Source organism: Cynocephalus volans, chromosome X (genome assembly GCF_027409185.1).
Source record: "Cynocephalus volans isolate mCynVol1 chromosome X, mCynVol1.pri, whole genome shotgun sequence".
NCBI lineage: Eukaryota > Metazoa > Chordata > Mammalia > Dermoptera > Cynocephalidae > Cynocephalus > Cynocephalus volans.
In genome coordinates, this window is record NC_084478.1 from 113,999,749 (window position 1) to 114,019,580 (window position 19,832).

A 19,832-nucleotide genomic window follows, 5' to 3' on the forward strand; every position below is an offset into this window, starting at 1 on the left:
GTGTAAATTCCAGATGGCAGATGTTGCGAATAATCTCACCAGTGTTGACCCTTGTGTGTGTAGCCCTTTCACCCCCAGCAGGATAAGCCAGGTTTAACCTTCTGCAATGGGTGCCTCCATTGCTTCATTATCTTCATGAAGTTGCATGCTTCTGCAACTTCTCACAGTTTGTTTTTATTTCCAATGTAGTAATGAAATAATAAATACAGTCATTATCTGGCGGCTCTCGACTTCATTTCTTCTAAGGAAGGAAAAGTACACAAGGGTACCCTTTTTCGCCAAACAAAACGGTTGAAGGAAAACCTCTTCAGCAGTGGACTAAGCCCCTTATCTCAGAGTGAAGAAAGACAAACACAGGGTCTGAAGTGACCCACTCAAGCTGAATAAGAACTGAAATTCAAGCTGGGCTGTCTTGCCTTCTGGAAAGTGTTTTCCGACTGAATGGGAGGGGGCACCTAAGCTTGGGGTTGGATGGAAAGGGCGCGGGAGGCACTTGTTAACACGCACTGTACTGAGCACATCACATCTTCAGTTGAGCGTCAACTCAGATATCTGATGCCCACTGATGACCTGTAACACTGAACCTCTGATCTGGTTCTTCTACTGAACAGAATTTACTGTCTCCTGAAGCAAGCATTTTTGGTTTCATGGTGAGCATAAGTGCTGTGGACCGTATGGTGTTCCCCCACCCCCACCACACCAAATTCATATTTTGAAGGTCTACCCCTCAATGCGACTCTACCCGGAGATAGACTTTTTAGGAAGTCATTAAGGTTAAATGAGGCTACAAGGGCTGGGCCCCTCTGTGATCTATTACTATAGGTATCTTCCCACCATAAGGGATTATACCGTCCATACCTATTTGCAACCTCAACTATTATCTTACCTCCCTCTTTCTAGGGGCTCACATCCTTAAATACTCACTGGGGTTACAGAAAGTGGAAGGTGTTTTCTCTGCTCTAGCACAAATTTCCACAAGCAAAACAGTAGGTGGGTCAACTAAGGTAAAGTGTGGTTGAGGTGACACAATCTCAGAGCTTAGGGTAACCAGAAGATTTGAGCCCTGGAGGTCACCATGTTGGTCATCACTACCTTACCATCTGCCTGAAGCAATTGCCCAGTAGAGTCACTCAGTCCCTTACACTGACATGCTGCTTACACGCTTCCCTGCCTGCCTGTAACTTCTATGCCATAATCCTAGGAGAGCATGCTGGAGACCCATACAGCGTGGTTAATCCATCCTCCAGTATTTGAAGTCAGCTGTTGTTTTCCTGCCCCCATACGTCCAAGTCTTCTCCAGCTGACCTTTTCAGAGCATTTGGACCCAAGTTACACAGATGGGGACCCATAACGGTTGCACTTTAGATGGACGGACACAAGTTTAGCCATTATCAGGTCCCTGGATCCCGATTCTGTCATCCAGCCCATTTGCTCTCCTTTCAGTTTGCCATTTGCAGCTTGATAAAGCTGCTGTACGTCCACGACAGACTCAGTAACGTGTGCATTAGCACACTAATCCAGCTCAAGATTAGGCCCATTTCAGATGCCTAAAGGAAAGCATGTCAGGTGAGCTGGGGATGGGACGAAAACTCCCAGTTTTTAGTTGCACCTGGTAACCGTCATTTTTTTTTTTAAAGGATTGATTCCTCCCAGGGCAGTGTAAATGATAAACTGAGTGGGAGCAAGTGAGAGGTATGTGGTGGGAGGGGAAGTCACATAGTTTCTAAGTGAACGCTCCTACAGAAATAAGACGGGAAGAACGATTGCTCACTGGAAGTAGTTTTGCCCTGCATTTCTCAAGTAAATCACATGGGCCTAATCTTGTAGTGAGTGACTAGGTTCACTTGTCTTTCCAAGCAGAGGGAGGTTTTTTTCCCAAGCATCCGGGATTGAGGTTTCAGAGCCCTGAATCCATTTATTATTTGCAAAACCAACCCTCCGAAGGTCTTCTTGTAGCAGTTACATTTACGGGAAAAAAGAAAAGCCTGGAGTTAAGTGGATTTTCTTATGCATGTCTACATCTTTTGAAAATACCTGGTCCATGCTTTGACACCTGTATCCTGTCAGTGTACATAGGCCGACATGTCCTTAATTGCAAAGAACAGAAAATGGCAAAAAGCTGGAAAGCCATAATATATATGCTGCAAGTTAATCCAAAGACAAAAATCAGCCAAATCGTATGTCACGACGACTTCATCTTTGCAAAGGGTCAAAAACCTCATTTAGTGTCATCACTTAAAATTCTCAAGAAACTGCACAGGCAAGTGAGTTTTAGGAATGCCCTAGAATGTAACCATCGCATATTCACACCTGAGAAAAATATCTTGCCCTTCGTCTCTCAAATGCATAGGAATATGTTTGAACCTTGCCTTGGGAAGTTTCAACCGGTATGATCTCGGGCAAGTGACAATCTATTGTGGTTCAGTTTCTTCATCCATAGAAATGGAGATGATAACACTGTTTCCTTCAAGGGGATGTGGTGAAAAGTAGTTGAGGTACTCCCCGTCAAGTGCTTAGCACAATGCTGGCACAGTCGCCAAGCACGCCATGTCCGAGGTCACCAAGGCCAAGCTCAGGTTCCCCATGAGCACCTGAGCTGCCTCCCGCCCCCGAGCATCGCCCCGAAGGCTGTTTTCAGAGCCACCCCAGTCGGCCCGAAAATCCTGGAGCCCTCCGAAGGTGTGCCCGTGGCAGTTTGAGGGCAGGGGTCAGGGGGCGTGCTGCCAATGTGTATTAGTCTTCCTTTTTTTATTTCTTCCTTCCTTATAGTTAAAGTGTACGACACGATGGCTCTGGCTCGTTCGCATATACATAGTGAAGAGATTACTACAGTCAAACAAATGACCATCTTCATCACCTTCTACCCTTGTATGCTAAGAGAATCTAAAATCTACTGTCTTGGTAAAGTTTCAGAATCAAACACAACATTATTAACAATAGTCGTCCTGCTGTACTTTGGATCTCCAGACGTATTCATTGGCCCAATTCCTGATTTGTACCCCTTGACCTCCTTGTTCCCATTTGCTCCTCTCCCTGCAGTGGGTAGTTTTCTGGCAGGTGGCAGGTGGCTTGCTGCTGGCTTCTCAGCATTCTTTACTGTGAACCACATTGTCAACACTAATATAACTGTCCTTCATTGTTTTTATTATACATAACGCTCGAGTTTGTATATCATATAATTGGATCGATTTCTGTAATTTATATGTGCACAAGTGTATGGAAGTCCTGTGATTGAATTAAATTACCACAGAATCTTTTGATTTTAAAACATTGCCACATAATCGATTCCCTTTTCCTCTGTTAGGAGTTTTCATTGAAAAGTAAATTTGAAAGCATTTAGAAAAAGTTTTTTTTTTTACACAGGAGCTCTAATATGTAGTCACCAGTTCTAAAATGTGCTCTCCTTTTCAGCATCTAAGAGTTTTGAATAGATTTATTTTACACTTTACACAGGTTGCATATTTTAAAATATCCCCTATCGGTTAGTTTTCACTATGAAAACCTGGGCTTTTCCACTTTTTGTTCCAGATTCATTGAGGGTTTTAAATAAGGACTGGATGTAGGGGATGGGCAGCCAGGTCCCTTGACGTCCAGGAGCGCTAGTCACCAGTTCGTAGTAACTAGCTGCTAGGAACTAGTTGCTAGTTACTAGTAAAGTAGTGACTTCAGTTTCTAGAAAGCCTAGGAATAAGTACTGTTGTGGAACTCTTGGATTTAATTTTTTCTATGCTGTGTTTTGTTTCCTCACGTGTGTTTCTAATGGGCTAAGTAATAAAGTTAATGCGGAAGAAAAGGTTGACTGGAGTGTTATCGTCCTGTTAATACTCTATTCCGCATATAGATGCTTAGGATGTGTTATTTATTTTAAAGTTTTAATAATATATTTTATTTAATCCAACATAGCAAAATTATAATTTCTATATGTAATGAATATCAACAGTTTGTCAATTACGTAAGCGCTGACTCTTCCCTTCAGTTGGTTTTCTCTGCAAACCGCACCAGGAGGTGCCACATTTTCGTCCATCAACTACTGAAGAAAGTAGTCATGCGTTCTGTTCCCTTCTAGTCCTCAAACCCAGTCGTCCCTTGTCCCACAGACATTTCATCTGTGTCAGTCCCATTTTGTTCCCTGTCTACAATTCCCAACGTCATTTTGGTGCTTTGCTGATGTTTCTACTTGATTTCTGAATTTCCAAACGGAAACCACAAACACCCATAGCGCAGTCATCATTTCCTAATCGTGTTGATTTCTTAAAATCACTTTTCCTTAGAGGATATGTAGGAGATCAGTACTCACGGAAAACTCTAGAAAATTATTTTAGGCCACACAGAACAAAAAGCAACAGAAGAACAGAAAATTTACTCGGATTTTGAGGAAGCCACAAATAGCACGATAAATTAAGTGGTTACAGGTCTTTCGGGTCATCTGAGGCGGCTCTGAAAAGAGCCTTTGGGGGGCCGTGCCCGGGGGCAGGAGGCGGCTCATGTGCTCATGGTGAACCTGAGCACAGCCCTGGTGCCCTCGGTCACGGCATGCTTGCGGAGCTCCCCGGTCAGCAGCAGGTGCACGGCGGCCTGGATGTCCTGTGAGGTGAGGGTGCAGCGCTGGTTGTAACGGGCCAGGCGGCCGGCCTCTTCGGCGAGGCGCTCGAAGAGGTCGCTAATGCACGAGTCCATGACGTTCACGGCCTGCTGGGACAGGCTGAGGCCGTCGTGGACCAGCTTCAGAACCCTGGGGAAATAGGTGGCGAAACTGTCCTCGCCGCGGCGGCCGCGGCGGCAGCGGGTGTGACGGCGGCTGCGGCGGCGATGGCGCCTGGGCTTCCTCTGTTTCAGGGCCGTCGGAGCGCCCTTCTCAGGCGCCTGGGTGCTGACACCTTCCTCCGGAGACGGGGCAGAGGCAGGCTCCGCCATCCCTCAGGCAACCCCCAAGAGCTAGGAGGCACCGACGATGGCGCTGCTGCCAGGCGGGGAGCCCTTTTTATAGTCGCTGCCTTGCCTCACGTCATGCGTGACCTCGACTTCTGACTGGGTGTCAGGGCACACAGGGAGCGCGTGAGTGAGCCTAGCGGAGTGCGCTGGGACTGCACGGTCCTCCTGCTGGCGGTCCCTCCACCAATCACAGTGAGCGTCTGGAGCCCTGCAAGCTGCCTGTCTGGTCCCATACAGAAATTCACAGCAAGAGAACCCACACAGGAAGGCTGTGACACGGCCAGCAGAGGGCTCATGGACGTGGAGATGTGTCGGTCCAACTCCCGCCTCCGGTTCTGATCGAAACCCTCAATGAATCAGGATAACGGAGTAAAAAACTACCGTTTGTAAAGAGTGAAATCAAACACAACTGGGGTATTTAGACCTACATAAGAAAATTCAGCATTTACCAGGTTTGTAGTCACACTCCTAATGATACTTAGATCCGAAAAAGTACCCTACATTCTAGCATTGCTGAATACATAGAACAGCCCTTGATTGAAAGAGAAAAAAGGTATTGGTCTAATTTTGCAGTAAGTCACCCAAAAGGTAAGAGACAGTCAAGAAATAGTTTAAAATCACGTGCTTTTCAAAAATCGGACAGTTCGAGAAAATTTATTCCTTAAATGTATTTGTGGAAAAATGAACCCCAAATACGGAACCAGTACAGAATGAAGAAGAATTAGAGAAATGGAGGTCATCAAGGAACTTGTCACAGAAAGAAAGAAAGAAAAGAAAGAAAGAAAGAAAGAAAGAAAGAAAGAAAGAAAGAAAGAAAGAAAGAAAGAAAGAAAGAAAGAAAGAAAGAAAGAAAGAAAGAAAGAAAGAAAGAAAGAAAGAAAGAAAGAAAGAAAAGACAATAAACAACCATACAGTACAATTCACAGTAAATGAGCCCTCAGGCAAAGAATCACACCCATTCCATCAGGAGCTGCTTCCACCTCAACTCCAAGGCTGAAGAGTCCAGGAAAATTTTGATTGGCTCTCTTGGGAAACCCGGTTCCATGGTGAGCCGGTGGCTATGACTCCGTGGCTACAGGTTCCTCATTGCCTGACTGAGAACAGACTGGGGCTTGAGCTGCTCTGATTGGACCTTCCATCATCCCTATTATGCATAAATGCAAGTCATGAAGGTTTGTGCTTTCTAAACCCAAAGATTATAGACTGGAGAGGAACATAACTGGATAAAACTGAACGAGTTAAAATAGTAACTTCAGTTTCTAGAAAGCCTAGGGATAGGTATTGCTTCTTGAAATTTTCTCCTTAGTTATTTCTGTGATCGGTTGGGTCCTCCTTTGTGTTTCTGTATGTACTCCATAATACTGAGAATGCCGAAAAACGTTTGATGCAGGATGTTTGTCCTGCTCCTACTATGTTCCCCATATGGATGCTTACAGTTCGTTATTTATTCTCCATGAGTTTGAGGATTCCAGCACCGGCCAGAAATTAAAAAAAAAACAAATGTATATATAAATATAAATAAATATATATATATATATATATGTATATGTATATATTTGTATGTACACACATATATATTCACATTTACATGTATACAGACACATATGTATATGTGTATGTGTATATGTGTGTTTGTGTGTGTGTGTATAAATACTATGTATGTGTGTGTGTGTGTGTGTGTGACTGTGGATATATATTTGAGGACTGAAACACAGGAGAGAAATAACTGAGTCAAAAATGTCAAGAAACAATATCTAATCCACCTTCTTTAGAAACTGAAGTTACTAGTTTAATTCATTCAGATTTTACCAATTCTGTTCATTGCCAGGCAATATAATGTGTGTGGAAATATATATACATTTTTTTTTTTTTAGAAAGGTAAAACATCATGTTTTGCGTCTATGTGCAATGGGGATGATGGGAGGGACCTGTTGGATGAGGTGTCCCAGGCTGAACCAATTAGAAGCCTCCTGAAATGTTTGGACTTGCAGTTGAGGGGAATTGTGTCATTAAATAGGTCTGAGTCCTTGACTGCTGTTTGTTGTTTTGTTTGAATGGTTTTATGCTTTTAATCATGTTGATTTACAGATATTATATTAGTTTCTAAAGCTGTCGTAAATAAATTCGAGAGTCTCGGTGACTTAAAAAATATATATTTATCATCTCACAGTTCTGGATGCCAAATAGCCCCTCTTCATAAGCACACCAGTCATATTGGGTTAGGACCGACCCTCACGACTTCACTTTAAACACAGTTACCTCTATAGAGACTATCTCCAAAATAGGGTCACCTCCTGAAGTACTGGGGGGTCACAAGGTCAACACAAGAATTTTGAGAGGGTACAATTCAATAAAGAATATTAAGCTTTCTGCCCCTCCAAAAAATTAATGTACTTCCATGAAAAATACATTCACACCTTCCCTACAGCCCCCAAATCTTAACCCATTGCAGTTCAACTTTAAGTCCAAAATCTCATCTACAAATCTTATATATCTGCTACGGGTGAGACTCCAGTTGTGACTGATGCTGAGGCAGAATTTATCCTTATCCCTGAACCTGCGAAAACAGACAGCAAATTACCAGTTTCCAAAAACAGTAGCGGGACAGGCATAGAATAGACATTACCATTCCAAATGTGAGAAATCAGAAGAAAACTAGAGTTTATGGGCCCTAAGCAGGTTTGCACCATAGTAGGGCTAATTCCATTAGATTTAAGGGATTGAAACCAGTCCTCTTTAATCATTGCTCTGCCCTCTGGACCCTCTGGGATAGCAGCATGAAACTCTCAGCCCTGGGCAGTGGGGACCTCTTCCCCAGCCTGGTTTGTTACAGAAGAGGTGGCACTAGCCATCTAGAATGGAGAAAGCGGCCTCCATCTATGGGATCAAGGAGATGATGGCCTCATCCCCCAGACCTGTGTCCCTGTTCTCAACAAGACTCTGTCTGGATTCTCCTCTTGCCATTGCTGTTTTCTCAGAGTCCTGCTGGAAGAGTGGAATCACCATAGCTTTACTGATGTCTTCCTTGGTTTCCCAGGGTCTGAAAAGTACGTGCAAGTCTGCAGCCACAGGCCGACTGGAAAACAACTTTACATCCACGTAAATACTGTCATCTTGCCCCATAACCACAGTTCAACAGATCACATAACTGTGGGAAAGGAGGGAACCCCAATAAATGCTTACCAAGGAAAAACTGTGTCCTTTTACATTCTTTTACAGCCCATGTGGTTTTAGGTCCCAACATGGCTTTGGTCCTGCTCACTCTAGCGATATTAATGAAATTTGAGAAAGAGAGAAGAAAAGTGGGGTTTGAGGTTCAAGATCCTAAGTGGAATCAAGTGCATCTGATTACTCACTTCAGGAGGGGCGTGAGGAAAAAGGGCACTTACTGAGTGAACATCTAGGATCCAGTGGTGTGGTTTACTACGTAGACAAGCTACGGGAAGTGCCTTTACTGCTTCAATAACACATTACGAGTACCAACGTAGCTAGAAAAAATATTAAGAAGAGAAAATAACCCACCAATTTTTTTTTTAATGGTGGAATAAGCGTTAAGTCAGGTCTTTGCTGAAGAAAGCTGTCATAGCTATATCATATTGCAAAAATAGACTTGAAGTCAACGGAGATTCCTTGAGGATAAAGATAGTCCCCCTGGGATAAAATGTTCAATTCATGTGGGAGGTATTATAAATTTAAGATGACCTATACTGGGTAGGGTAGCTTCAAACTATTTAAGTCAACACTTGACTGAATGACAATAAGGAGTAGCGAAGGTCACCACCAAATATAGACATTTACAGCCACCTGTAAGCAAGTGGCCGAAACGTAACAAGGACTTAGAAATAAAGCACCTACCAAGCTTGCTTGACGAAATGGAGTAATGCGATAATATGAACCCGGAAATTAGAGAATGTGTTTTATCCACCTGATGTATATTTATGCACATAGAACATGTACTCGGCCATCAAGCAAGATTCCAGAAGTATCAAATACATATCACATTCTCTGACTACAGTACATTTAAGAATCAATGACAAACCATGTTGTCAAAACCAAATGTTTGGGATGACACAAATCACTCTAAAGAAATAATGGGCCAAAGGACAAATCATTACAGGGACTGAAAAATATTTATTGATGCGTGAGAATAAAATTTGTGGGGCATGCGTGAGTGCTACTGAGAGAGGATTTTATGGCCCACGTGCTGATTAAAAAGATTAAAAAGAAGGAAGCCTTGATCAGGCATTTTACGGAAGACCAAGCACAAACGATCACAAAGAACAACAAGAAGCACGATTGGAGAGGTGCCACCTCGCTCAAGTCTCCTGGAAAATGCCTACTACAACCACAGTGACATACTATTTCACACCGTCGGAGCAGTGAGAATTAAAAAGGTCAGACCGCATCAAATGTTGGTGACTAGTGGGGACTCACACTCTGGTATTAGGAGGACAAATTGGTCTGACCATCTTGGAGAGCAATCTGGCAATACTAATTAATGCGCAGGATGCACACACTGCTGACAGCAGCAGTTCCATTGCTGGGTACACTACCTAGTGGCCTGAACACAAGGAGACGTGTGTGGGGACATTCTTAGCAGCCCTGTGGTCTGGGTGGGGCCTCTGGAAGATCTGCAGGGACCGAAGAGACAGCTAATGGACCCTGAAGCACTGACCTGGAAGAGGGAGGGATAGCACTAGATGTAGTCTCTCGAAAATGGAAACAGGTGTTCAAACAAAGATTCCTACATGAACGTTCAGAGGTGCCCTATTCTCAATAGCCAAAAGGGGGAAACAACCCAAATGCCCATCAATGGACAAATAGATAAACTAAATGTCGTCCATCCATACCATGGATTATTATTCAGCTGTGAAAAGGAAGGAAGCAAGTACCGATTCACGCTACCACGTAGATGTACCATGAGGAAAACATTACACTATGTGAAAGCCGCCAGACACAGAAGGCCATGCGTTGGGTTCCATGGGAGGGAGAGCTCCACATGGGGGAAACCTCTGTCGACAGAAAGCAGATAAGTGGTTGCCAAGAGCTATTTATTGGGAGCGTGTGTATGTGTGTGCTCGGGGGTGGGGGGACGACGAGCATGGGGAGTGAGTGCTTAACGGGTACAGGGGTTTCTTGGCGGGGTGGTGAAAATGCTTTGGAAGCAGACGGTTGTGATTGTTCCACGACATCACGAATGTACTTGACACCATGTCGTACCCGTCCCCCACCCCTCTTTCTTTATCTTGCCTGCGATGCTCGGGTCCTACAGAAGGCGAGCGCTGCCACAGAGGGAGGGCCCAGGGGCGAGAGCGTGCGGGTGCCTTGCACCTGCCCTGGCCGGCCGTTTGTAGGCCCAGGCCCGCTCCCTCGGGGTCAACTGGAGGGCAGTGACGTCACCAGTGTGCGCGGCCACGAGCCTGTTCCGGACCAATGAGGGGCCGGGTCGCGGTAGCTAGGTTACGGAGTACGGGCCAAGTACCGACATCTTGAGAGGCATCCAGTCGAGCCAGACCTCGCAGATTGATCGGTCGTCTCCAAGGCCCGGCATGCCGAGCAGGAGGACGAGCCGTCCACGGTCGTCCGGTCTCAATAGGTGCCGTGCCGCCGCTCTCGCGCCCACCGAGCCGAGCTGACATTCTCCGTGAGCCACCCGGAGCGCCTCCTGCGGGAGGGCCACTACGCCCAGTGCCCGAGTTCGTGTGCGCCGGTCTTTCTAGGTGCCATCGTCGAGTACGTGACGGCCAAGGTCTTGGAGCTGGCGAGCGACGAGGCCCGGAGGAGCAGCAGGAGATGCATCACCTTGGAGCTGTTGGACGTGGCCGTGCACAGCAACGCGCTGCTCAGTGGCTTCTTCGTGACTACAACCATCTCCCAGGTGGCCCCAGCCTAGCTGTGGACGCCTGGCACCCAGGGGGCCTCACCAGCCCACCGATCCTCCGTCTACTCCTGCTAGCCCGGCGCCAGCCCCTTCCGTCACAGCCAGCCGGGACAGCCCTGGCCTGTCTTGTGCCTTCGGCGCCTTGTGTCATTAAAGTGTTTGAAAGTACCCACAGGCTTGCTCTATAAATTTTGTGTCAGAGTGGGGTGTGAGACACCCAATGTTGGACGGACGGGCAGGGAGTGGCGAGGGTCAGGGAACAGGGAGGGCACAGGGGAGCAGACTCTCGTGGTGACAATGGGGGTTGGTGTCCCCGTGTGGGAGGTGCTGTCTGGGGCGGGGGCACAGGAGGCTCCCACGTGGACCCTGAGCTAGTCACCGGAACGATGGTGTTCATTGGGGTGGAGCTCAAGGCCAAGACTGAGGTGTCCTGGTAGGATGAATGTCAAAAGGGGTTATGTTATGGAGGGGGACGGAGCCTCAGGTGGCATGGGAGCTCAAGTCAAGGGCTCAAGTGGGGCAGGGACGTTGACTGCCAGAGAGAGGAGTGATTGATGGTTGGGAACAATGCAGAAATCCCCAAAGGCGGAACTGGGGTCACAGGGGGTCAAGAGTTTAGTTTTGGCCTTGTTCAGAGGGAGAGGCTGGGAGACGCCCTTAGCTACCGGGATACGCAATCTGTAGCCTAGCAACAGCACGGTCAGGCCAGGCCCCGCCTCAGATGCCGCTCTCTGCGTATCACCAGGGCGACAGGACCGTGGCAGGTGTCCCGGGGCTGCGCCCAGGAGTGGCTGTCTATGTGGCCTGTTGCCAGCTGGCAGTAGCACGCTTCCAGCAGGCGCTCTTCCACCGGCCATGGAGGAGCTGGCCCTCACTCAGGCTGTCCGCCTCTTCCTGCGACAGGAGAGTGATGCTTGCCAGGGCCTGGTCATGGAGGTGTACCTTGATGTGATTTTTCTAAGAGTTTTTAAGTGTCAGCCCTTAGATCTGTCATCCATTTTGAATGAATTTTTATACATGGTGTGAGATAGAAGTCCAAGTTCACTCTTTTGCATGTGGATATCCAGTTGTCACAGCACCATTTGTGACAGGGATTATTCTTTTCCCCCACTGAATGGTCTTGGAACCTGTACTGAAAATCGACTATACACAGATATCAGGGTTAATTTCTGACTCTAAATCACGCATTTATTATGTTACTTTAATCTACGGACATGTCTACATCGAGGGTCACTTGTGGGCCAAACAAAGTGCTAGGGATTGGAGATATAAAGACGGATAGCCTTAGTAGATTCTCCTGTGGTTATTATCAACTGACTGTTCTCTTGTTCAGTGGCTGAGAAAGTTGAAAATGTGGCTTTGGCCCAGGAGAGCCTCATTGTCGTAGAGACGTCCAGCTGTGGGAGTGAATGACTCTGAACCACCCACGCTCACCTCCTCCATGACCCGGGCAAGGATTAGAACAGGCAGCGCTGAGCAACGCTTCCATACCACTGTTTGGTCATCATGGCCTACTTAGGGTCCGATGGCTATAAACAGTTGTGCGAGCTTGACTACAGCTCATCTGGCTTGGATCTCAGAGTTCCAGACCTTCAAAGGTAACTGGGCAAAATGTGCCTGCTTCTGGTAGAGGCCCCTATTATCTTGGAGGAGTGAGTGTACTCGGGATGAAAGGAATAAGGACCCTCGGGCCTAAAGCAGTGGGAGAGGCAAGGAATGTGAGCCCGCGGTCCCTGAGCCAATCAGAGAGGGCTGTGATGGGGTCTGGGAAGGTGAGGTCGGCTAGGACATCATGAAGCCCCTGTTCCTGGGGTGAGGTCCTAAGTAGAGGGAAGACATGGGGGAACGGGCCTGCAAGGCTAAAGCGGAGGTAGGGGCTGGGAAATGAGGCCCGGTGTAAGAACCCAAATGCCCCAAGGGATCACACCCTGATCACATAAGTCCTTCTCGGCCACACCCCATCATGGTGCAGGTTGCCCTTTCCTTCCGTGTTCTCCTTCCTACGGGCGCGAATCGTACACCAATCAGCTCACCCCCCAAGCCCCATGCTGTATGCTAAGTAGGGACTGTATCTTAAGCCAATCAGCTTTCCCTAAAAACCCTATGTATATGTTTGTGTGCCGCCTAATAAACGAGCCCTCTCCGGTGGATCATCAACTGGTGTCGACTCGTCCTTTCACCCGGACACCTCGGCCAATGATAGGGGTGGGGGCGGGGGCGGGCGGGGCCTGCTCCGGGCCTTGTAAGTGCGGGTTTCTGCGCGGGAACGCACACCACGAAGGCAGTGAGCAGCTCTCTCCACCCCAGGGGCGTCCTTCAGGCGTCTTCAAGCCCTCAGGTGAGGAGGTGCGGTCCCGCTGGGGCCAGAGGACGATGGGGACGGGAGCACGCAGGGACTCCGTGGCGGGGCTGTCGCGCCTTCGGGAGCCCTAGGGGCCCGGATTGGGGTTGGCTTTTCCCGTCAGCGCCGCGGGGCGAGACTCGTGCCTTTGTCTGCCCTCGGCGCGCCTCCTGTGCGAGATGCCGAGCCCTCCCGGGGGTCGGGCCCTGGAAGGCCCGAGGGGCGGACCCCCAAAGCGGCCGGCCGGTCCGCGGAAGAAGTGCAGGTCGGAGGCTTCGAGGACGAAGCGGAGTTGAGGGCTCGCCCGGAATGGGCCCTCTGGGCCTGGCCCCTCGCTCCCTCCCCTCCCGTGGCCCTTCGGCCAGGCGCCCGACCAGGATGACAGTTATTTTCCAATGAAAGCAAGATGCTCCTGTCAAAGTGGCCTGTGCGCCCGGCCCTGTTATTTGTTTGTCCCGGTTTCCCCAGCTTTGAGGTTGGCTTCTGAGCGCTTGGCACGGGAGGGTCATAGGGTAAGGTCAACTGAATGGAGGGGACGTGTTTGAAACTACTGGCCGCTTGGGGGCGTCTCTGTTCTACTCTGGTCGCTAGACGTGTCTCGCCCCACCAGGGTGGGAACAGACATGAGCAGGAGAGCTCCGCCTTCCGGTTTCTGGGGTCTCTTATTCTTTGTTCTGGACGAACCTAGAATGTTCAGAGGCCGCCGCAAGGCATTTCATCAGGTCCACAGCAAGACTCTTCTGAGCCTTGTCTCCTTGCCTCGCCCTTGACAGAGAAAACGTGGTGAAATAAGACTCTGTGTATTTAGCGTATCCCATTCTGCTGAAGTCGTGAGTCTGATCCTAATTAGCTGCCCCTTCTTACAGTGTTTACAAACCGCTGCCACAAGGGGCTAGTATAAGACGAGTAACCAGTTACGACCGGATTAAATCCTCTCCCCTCTCTTATTGCAGCACCTTAATCTACTGTTTGGGGGCATTTAAAATGGAAAGAAATTAGTACAACTTTGGCCACCCCTTTTTGTGTGCTGCTCCCCATCCTCCAAGAAAAATGCCGTCGCCACCCCACCCCCCCCCCACCCCCCGGTAATTGAACCGACAGCGAAGATTCTTAGATAGTGCTGTGATCTATTAGAAAATCATTGACTGGTTGAACCAAGTTTTTATTATATTCTTCGACCCCTAATTGTTCCTGTGCTTCTCTTACCTCCATTGTACCTTTGCTGTGATTTTAAAAGAGTCGGACATGTTGGCTCCGGGTTTCTAGAGCGTCTTGGTTTCTAGTGTATCCTGATCTAAGGGCATTTTCTGCTTATCAGAATAGGGGTATTGAAGTGAATTTCAAAGTAATGAAAATAGAATTCTTCTAAGATGCGCTGGTGTTTTCCTGTGGAAGATCAGTAGGTAAAATATACATGACTATTACGTTTGAACATTTATGACTGTTACTACTTTGTCTGACGATAGTTCTGCCAGGGAAGTTTCTTAAAAGAAATTGTTTTCGGTCTTTCTTTTAGTCAAGATGAGTGATAAGCCAGACTTGTCGGAGGTGGAGAAGTTTGACAAGTCAAAACTGAAGAAAACTCATACCGAGGAAAAAAATACTCTTCCCTCAAAGGAAAGTAAGTCATGGAGGGTTTCTAGCTGAGACAGACAATGGTGAAAGTTGGTATCTTCAGTGAATAAACCTATCTTCTAGTAATTTTTACTATCGAGGAAGTAATTATTAGAGTACCATTTTATTTTATGCAGCCATGACAACTATCAAAGAGTTGTCTCCTTCTTTGGATTATATAAATGGTTCGCACATGATAGGCCCTAGTAGTAATGGGGAAGTAAAAACCACTTCCCTGTTGGAAAATTACTAAAACACACATTGAAACCAATCTTAAACATTGGACTTAGCACTAGAAAAACCTTACTTCTGTCTACTTTTAGTTATTTGGCATTTTTCTGCATCTAGAAATTTGAGTCCATTATCTCATGCCTAAAGAACCATGCCAGCTCTGCGGTCTGGGCCTTCTCCAATCTGGTGACAAGATAGGGATGCAGAACGAGTTTCGATCTTGGGTGCACTTGAGGCTCCCAGACTTAAGGGATCAGTTTTGCCCTCCAGAGTAACAGACAGCTGGAGAAACTCCAAGCATATTCACAACAGCTGAGGGGCATTTTCTGTCATGTGTGCGTTATTTGAGAGTTCCGAAATTAGTGAAAATTATCTCAAAGTGTATAACTTCCAAATGGTATCGTCAGAGATAAACGTGAGCAAAATGCTTCACTTCCTCCTCGGTCTCAAATAATCTATCGAAAAACTGTCAACAACACAAATCTGCCTCTCGAATGAAAGCAAAAACCAAAAAAACTGCAATTGAAGTAGATTCTAATGAATGTTCGAGTGGTAAACATGCACACACGTGCACACATGCACCCCGCTGTGAGCATTTGTGGTTAGTGCCTTAGCATTCTCAATTAAAAGCATGTATGGCAGCCTTCCATGACTTACCTAAAGCTGTTTTGTAAGAAACTGAATTAAATCTTAGGAAAATACTCTTAGTGATATATATTTTTTTTGTTTTGTTTTTTTTTTCCCCTCAGCGATCCAGCAGGAGAAACAGTGTGCTCAGACATCGTAAAACGGGATCTCCTCCCAAGAGGAAATTTCAACATTGCCCGAGAGCCTTGGTTTTATGCTTGTTTTTTGCAAACCGTTGTGTTTGTAGCGATTTTAGGCATCTTCTGCTGTCCTCTCATTTCTATTCCCTGGCTAAAAGGTCAGGTGGAACCAAAGTTTCCTGAAGTGTGCTTTCAAACTTGCCGTTGGTGTGTAAATTCCAGATGGCAGATGTTGCGAATAATCTCACCAGTGTTGACCCTTGTGTGTGTAGCCCTTTCACCCCCAGCAGGATAAGCCAGGTTTAACCTTCTGCAATGGGTGCCTCCATTGCTTCATTATCTTCATGAAGTTGCATGCTTCTGCAACTTCTCACAGTTTGTTTTTATTTCCAATGTAGTAATGAAATAATAAATACAGTCATTATCTGGCGGCTCTCGACTTCATTTCTTCTAAGGAAGGAAAAGTACACAAGGGTACCCTTTTTCGCCAAACAAAACGGTTGAAGGAAAACCTCTTCAGCAGTGGACTAAGCCCCTTATCTCAGAGTGAAGAAAGCCAAACACAGGGTCTGAAGTGACCCACTCAAGCTGAAAAAGAACTGAAATTCAAGCTGGGCTGTCTTGCCTTCTGGAAAGTGTTTTCCGACTGAATGGGAGGGGGCACCTAAGCTTGGGGTTGGATGGAAAGGGCGCGGGAGGCACTTGTTAACACGCACTGTACTGAGCACATCACATCTTCAGTTGAGCGTCAACTCAGATATCTGATGCCCACTGATGACCTGTAACACTGAACCTCTGATCTGGTTCTTCTACTGAACAGAATTTACTGTCTCCTGAAGCAAGCATTTTTGGTTTCATGGTGAGCATAAGTGCTGTGGACCGTATGGTGTTCCCCCACCCCCGCCACACCAAATTCATATTTTGAAGGTCTACCCCTCAATGCGACTCTACCCGGAGATAGACTTTTTAGGAAGTCATTAAGGTTAAATGAGGCTACAAGGGCTGGGCCCCTCTGTGATCTATTACTATAGGTATCTTCCCACCATAAGGGATTATACCGTCCATACCTATTTGCAACCTCAACTATTATCTTACCTCCCTCTTTCTAGGGGCTCACATCCTTAAATACTCACTGGGGTTACAGAAAGTGGAAGGTGTTTTCTCTGCTCTAGCACAAATTTCCACAAGCAAAACAGTAGGTGGGTCAACTAAGGTAAAGTGTGGTTGAGGTGACACAATCTCAGAGCTTAGGGTAACCAGAAGATTTGAGCCCTGGAGGTCACCATGTTGGTCATCACTACCTTACCATCTGCCTGAAGCAATTGCCCAGTAGAGTCACTCAGTCCCTTACACTGACATGCTGCTTACACGCTTCCCTGCCTGCCTGTAACTTCTATGCCATAATCCTAGGAGAGCATGCTGGAGACCCATACAGCGTGGTTAATCCATCCTCCAGTATTTGAAGTCAGCTGTTGTTTTCCTGCCCCCATACGTCCAAGTCTTCTCCAGCTGACCTTTTCAGAGCATTTGGACCCAAGTTACACAGATGGGGACCCATAACGGTTGCACTTTAGATGGACGGACACAAGTTTAGCCATTATCAGGTCCCTGGATCCCGATTCTGTCATCCAGCCCATTTGCTCTCCTTTCAGTTTGCCATTTGCAGCTTGATAAAGATGCTGTACGTCCACGACAGACTCAGTAACGTGTGCATTAGCACACTAATCCAGCTCAAGATTAGGCCCATTTCAGATGCCTAAAGGAAAGCATGTCAGGTGAGCTGGGGATGGGACGAAAACTCCCAGTTTTTAGTTGCACCTGGTAACCGTCATTTTTTTTTTAAAGGATTGATTCCTCCCAGGGCAGTGTAAATGATAAACTGAGTGGGAGCAAGTGAGAGGTATGTGGTGGGAGGGGAAGTCACATAGTTTCTAAGTGAACGCTCCTACAGAAATAAGACGGGAAGAACGATTGCTCACTGGAAGTAGTTTTGCCCTGCATTTCTCAAGTAAATCACATGGGCCTAATCTTGTAGTGAGTGACTAGGTTCACTTGTCTTTCCAAGCAGAGGGAGGTTTTTTTCCCAAGCATCCGGGATTGAGGTTTCAGAGCCCTGAATCCATTTATTATTTGCAAAACCAACCATCCGAAGGTCTTCTTGTAGCAGTTACATTTACGGGAAAAAAGAAAAGCCTGGAGTTAAGTGGATTTTCTTATGCATGTCTACATCTTTTGAAAATACCTGGTCCATGCTTTGACACCTGTATCCTGTCAGTGTACATAGGCCGACATGTCCTTAATTGCAAAGAACAGAAAATGGCAAAAAGCTGGAAAGCCATAATATATATGCTGCAAGTTAATCCAAAGACAAAAATCAGCCAAATCGTATGTCACGACGACTTCATCTTTACAAAGGGTCAAAAACCTCATTTAGTGTCATCACTTAAAATTCTCAAGAAACTGCACAGGCAAGTGAGTTTTAGGAATGCCCTAGAATGTAACCATCGCATATTCACACCTGAGAAAAATATCTTGCCCTTCGTCTCTCAAATGCATAGGAATATGTTTGAACCTTGCCTTGGGAAGTTTCAACCGGTATGATCTCGGGCAAGTGACAATCTATTGTGGTTCAGTTTCTTCATCCATAGAAATGGAGATGATAACACTGTTTCCTTCAAGGGGATGTGGTGAAAAGTAGTTGAGGTACTCCCCGTCAAGTGCTTAGCACAATGCTGGCACAGTCGCCAAGCACGCCATGTCCGAGGTCACCAAGGCCAAGCTCAGGTTCCCCATGAGCACCTGAGCTGCCTCCCGCCCCCGAGCATCGCCCCCGAAGGCTGTTTTCAGAGCCACCCCAGTCGGCCCGTAAATCCTGGAGCCCTCCGAAGGTGTGCCCGTGGCAGTTTGAGGGCAGGGGTCAGGGGGCGTGCTGCCAATGTGTATTAGTCTTCCTTTTTTTATTTCTTCCTTCCTTATAGTTAAAGTGTACGACACGATGGCTCTGGCTCGTACGCATATACATAGTGAAGAGATTACTACAGTCAAACAAATGACCATCTTCATCACCTTCTACCCTTGTATGCTAAGAGAATCTAAAATCTACTGTCTTGGTAAAGTTTCAGAATCAAACACAACATTATTAACAATAGTCGTCCTGCTGTACTTTGGATCTCCAGACGTATTCATTGGCCCAATTCCTGATTTGTACCCCTTGACCTCCTTGTTCCCATTTGCTCCTCTCCCTGCAGTGGGTAGTTTTCTGGCAGGTGGCAGGTGGCTTGCTGCTGGCTTCTCAGCATTCTTTACTGTGAACTACATTGTCAACACTAATATAACTGTCCTTCATTGTTTTTATTATACATAACGCTCGAGTTTGTATATCATATAATTGGATCGATTTCTGTAATTTATATGTGCACAAGTGTATGGAAGTCCTGTGATTGAATTAAATTACCACAGAATCTTTTGATTTTAAAACATTGCCACATAATCGATTCCCTTTTCCTCTGTTAGGAGTTTTCATTGAAAAGTAAATTTGAAAGCATTTAGAAAAAGTTTTTTTTTTTTACACAGGAGCTCTAATATGTAGTCACCAGTTCTAAAATGTGCTCTCCTTTTCAGCATCTAAGAGTTTTGAATAGATTTATTTTACACTTTACACAGGTTGCATATTTAAAAATATCCCCTATCGGTTAGTTTTCACTATGAAAACCTGGGCTTTTCCACTTTTTGTTCCAGATTCATTGAGGGTTTTAAATAAGGACTGGATGTAGGGGATGGGCAGCCAGGTCCCTTGACGTCCAGGAGCGCTAGTCACCAGTTCGTAGTAACTAGCTGCTAGGAACTAGTTGCTAGTTACTAGTAAAGTAGTGACTTCAGTTTCTAGAAAGCCTAGGAATAAGTACTGTTGTGGAACTCTTGGATTTAATTTTTTCTATGCTGTGTTTTGTTTCCTCACGTGTGTTTCTAATGGGCTAAGTAATAAAGTTAATGCGGAAAAAAAGGTTGACTGGAGTGTTATCGTCCTGTTAATACTCTATTCCGCATATAGATGCTTAGGATGTGT

General features: G+C 46.3%; 3 protein-coding genes across 3 annotated transcripts; 2 read left to right on the forward strand and 1 right to left on the reverse strand.

Annotated features, from left to right (window-relative positions):
- Nucleotides 1-4,482: 4,482 nt before the first annotated feature.
- LOC134368216 (late histone H2B.L4-like) lies at nucleotides 4,483-4,914 on the reverse strand. Its single transcript, XM_063084759.1, has one exon. The coding sequence runs from the start codon at nucleotides 4,912-4,914 to the stop codon at nucleotides 4,483-4,485; it is 432 nt and encodes a 143-aa protein (XP_062940829.1).
- Nucleotides 4,915-10,365: 5,451 nt separating this feature from the next.
- Nucleotides 10,366-10,825, forward strand: LOC134368217 (histone H2A-Bbd type 2/3-like). Its single transcript, XM_063084760.1, has 2 exons — nucleotides 10,366-10,410; nucleotides 10,529-10,825. The coding sequence occupies exons 1-2, from the start codon at nucleotides 10,366-10,368 to the stop codon at nucleotides 10,823-10,825; spliced, it is 342 nt and encodes a 113-aa protein (XP_062940830.1).
- Nucleotides 10,826-14,675: 3,850 nt separating this feature from the next.
- LOC134367415 (thymosin beta-15A) lies at nucleotides 14,676-15,786 on the forward strand. Its single transcript, XM_063084156.1, has 2 exons — nucleotides 14,676-14,775; nucleotides 15,749-15,786. Exons 1-2 carry the CDS (start codon nucleotides 14,676-14,678, stop codon nucleotides 15,784-15,786), a joined length of 138 nt encoding a protein of 45 aa, XP_062940226.1.
- The last annotated feature ends 4,046 nt before the right edge of the window (nucleotides 15,787-19,832 follow it).

Coding starts and splice junctions, on each gene's coding strand:
- LOC134368216 (XM_063084759.1), bottom strand. CDS start 4,914: ATGGCGGAGCCTGCCTCTGCCCCGTCTCCGGAGGAAGGTGTCAGCACC.
- LOC134368217 (XM_063084760.1), top strand. CDS start 10,366: ATGAGGGGCCGGGTCGCGGTAGCTAGGTTACGGAGTACGGGCCAA. Junction 10,411..10,528: donor GGTTACGGAGTACGGGCCAA/GTACCGACATCT, acceptor CGGTCTCAATAG/GTGCCGTGCCGCCGCTCTCG.
- LOC134367415 (XM_063084156.1), top strand. CDS start 14,676: ATGAGTGATAAGCCAGACTTGTCGGAGGTGGAGAAGTTTGACAAGTCA. Junction 14,776..15,748: donor TACTCTTCCCTCAAAGGAAA/GTAAGTCATGGA, acceptor TTTTCCCCTCAG/CGATCCAGCAGGAGAAACAG.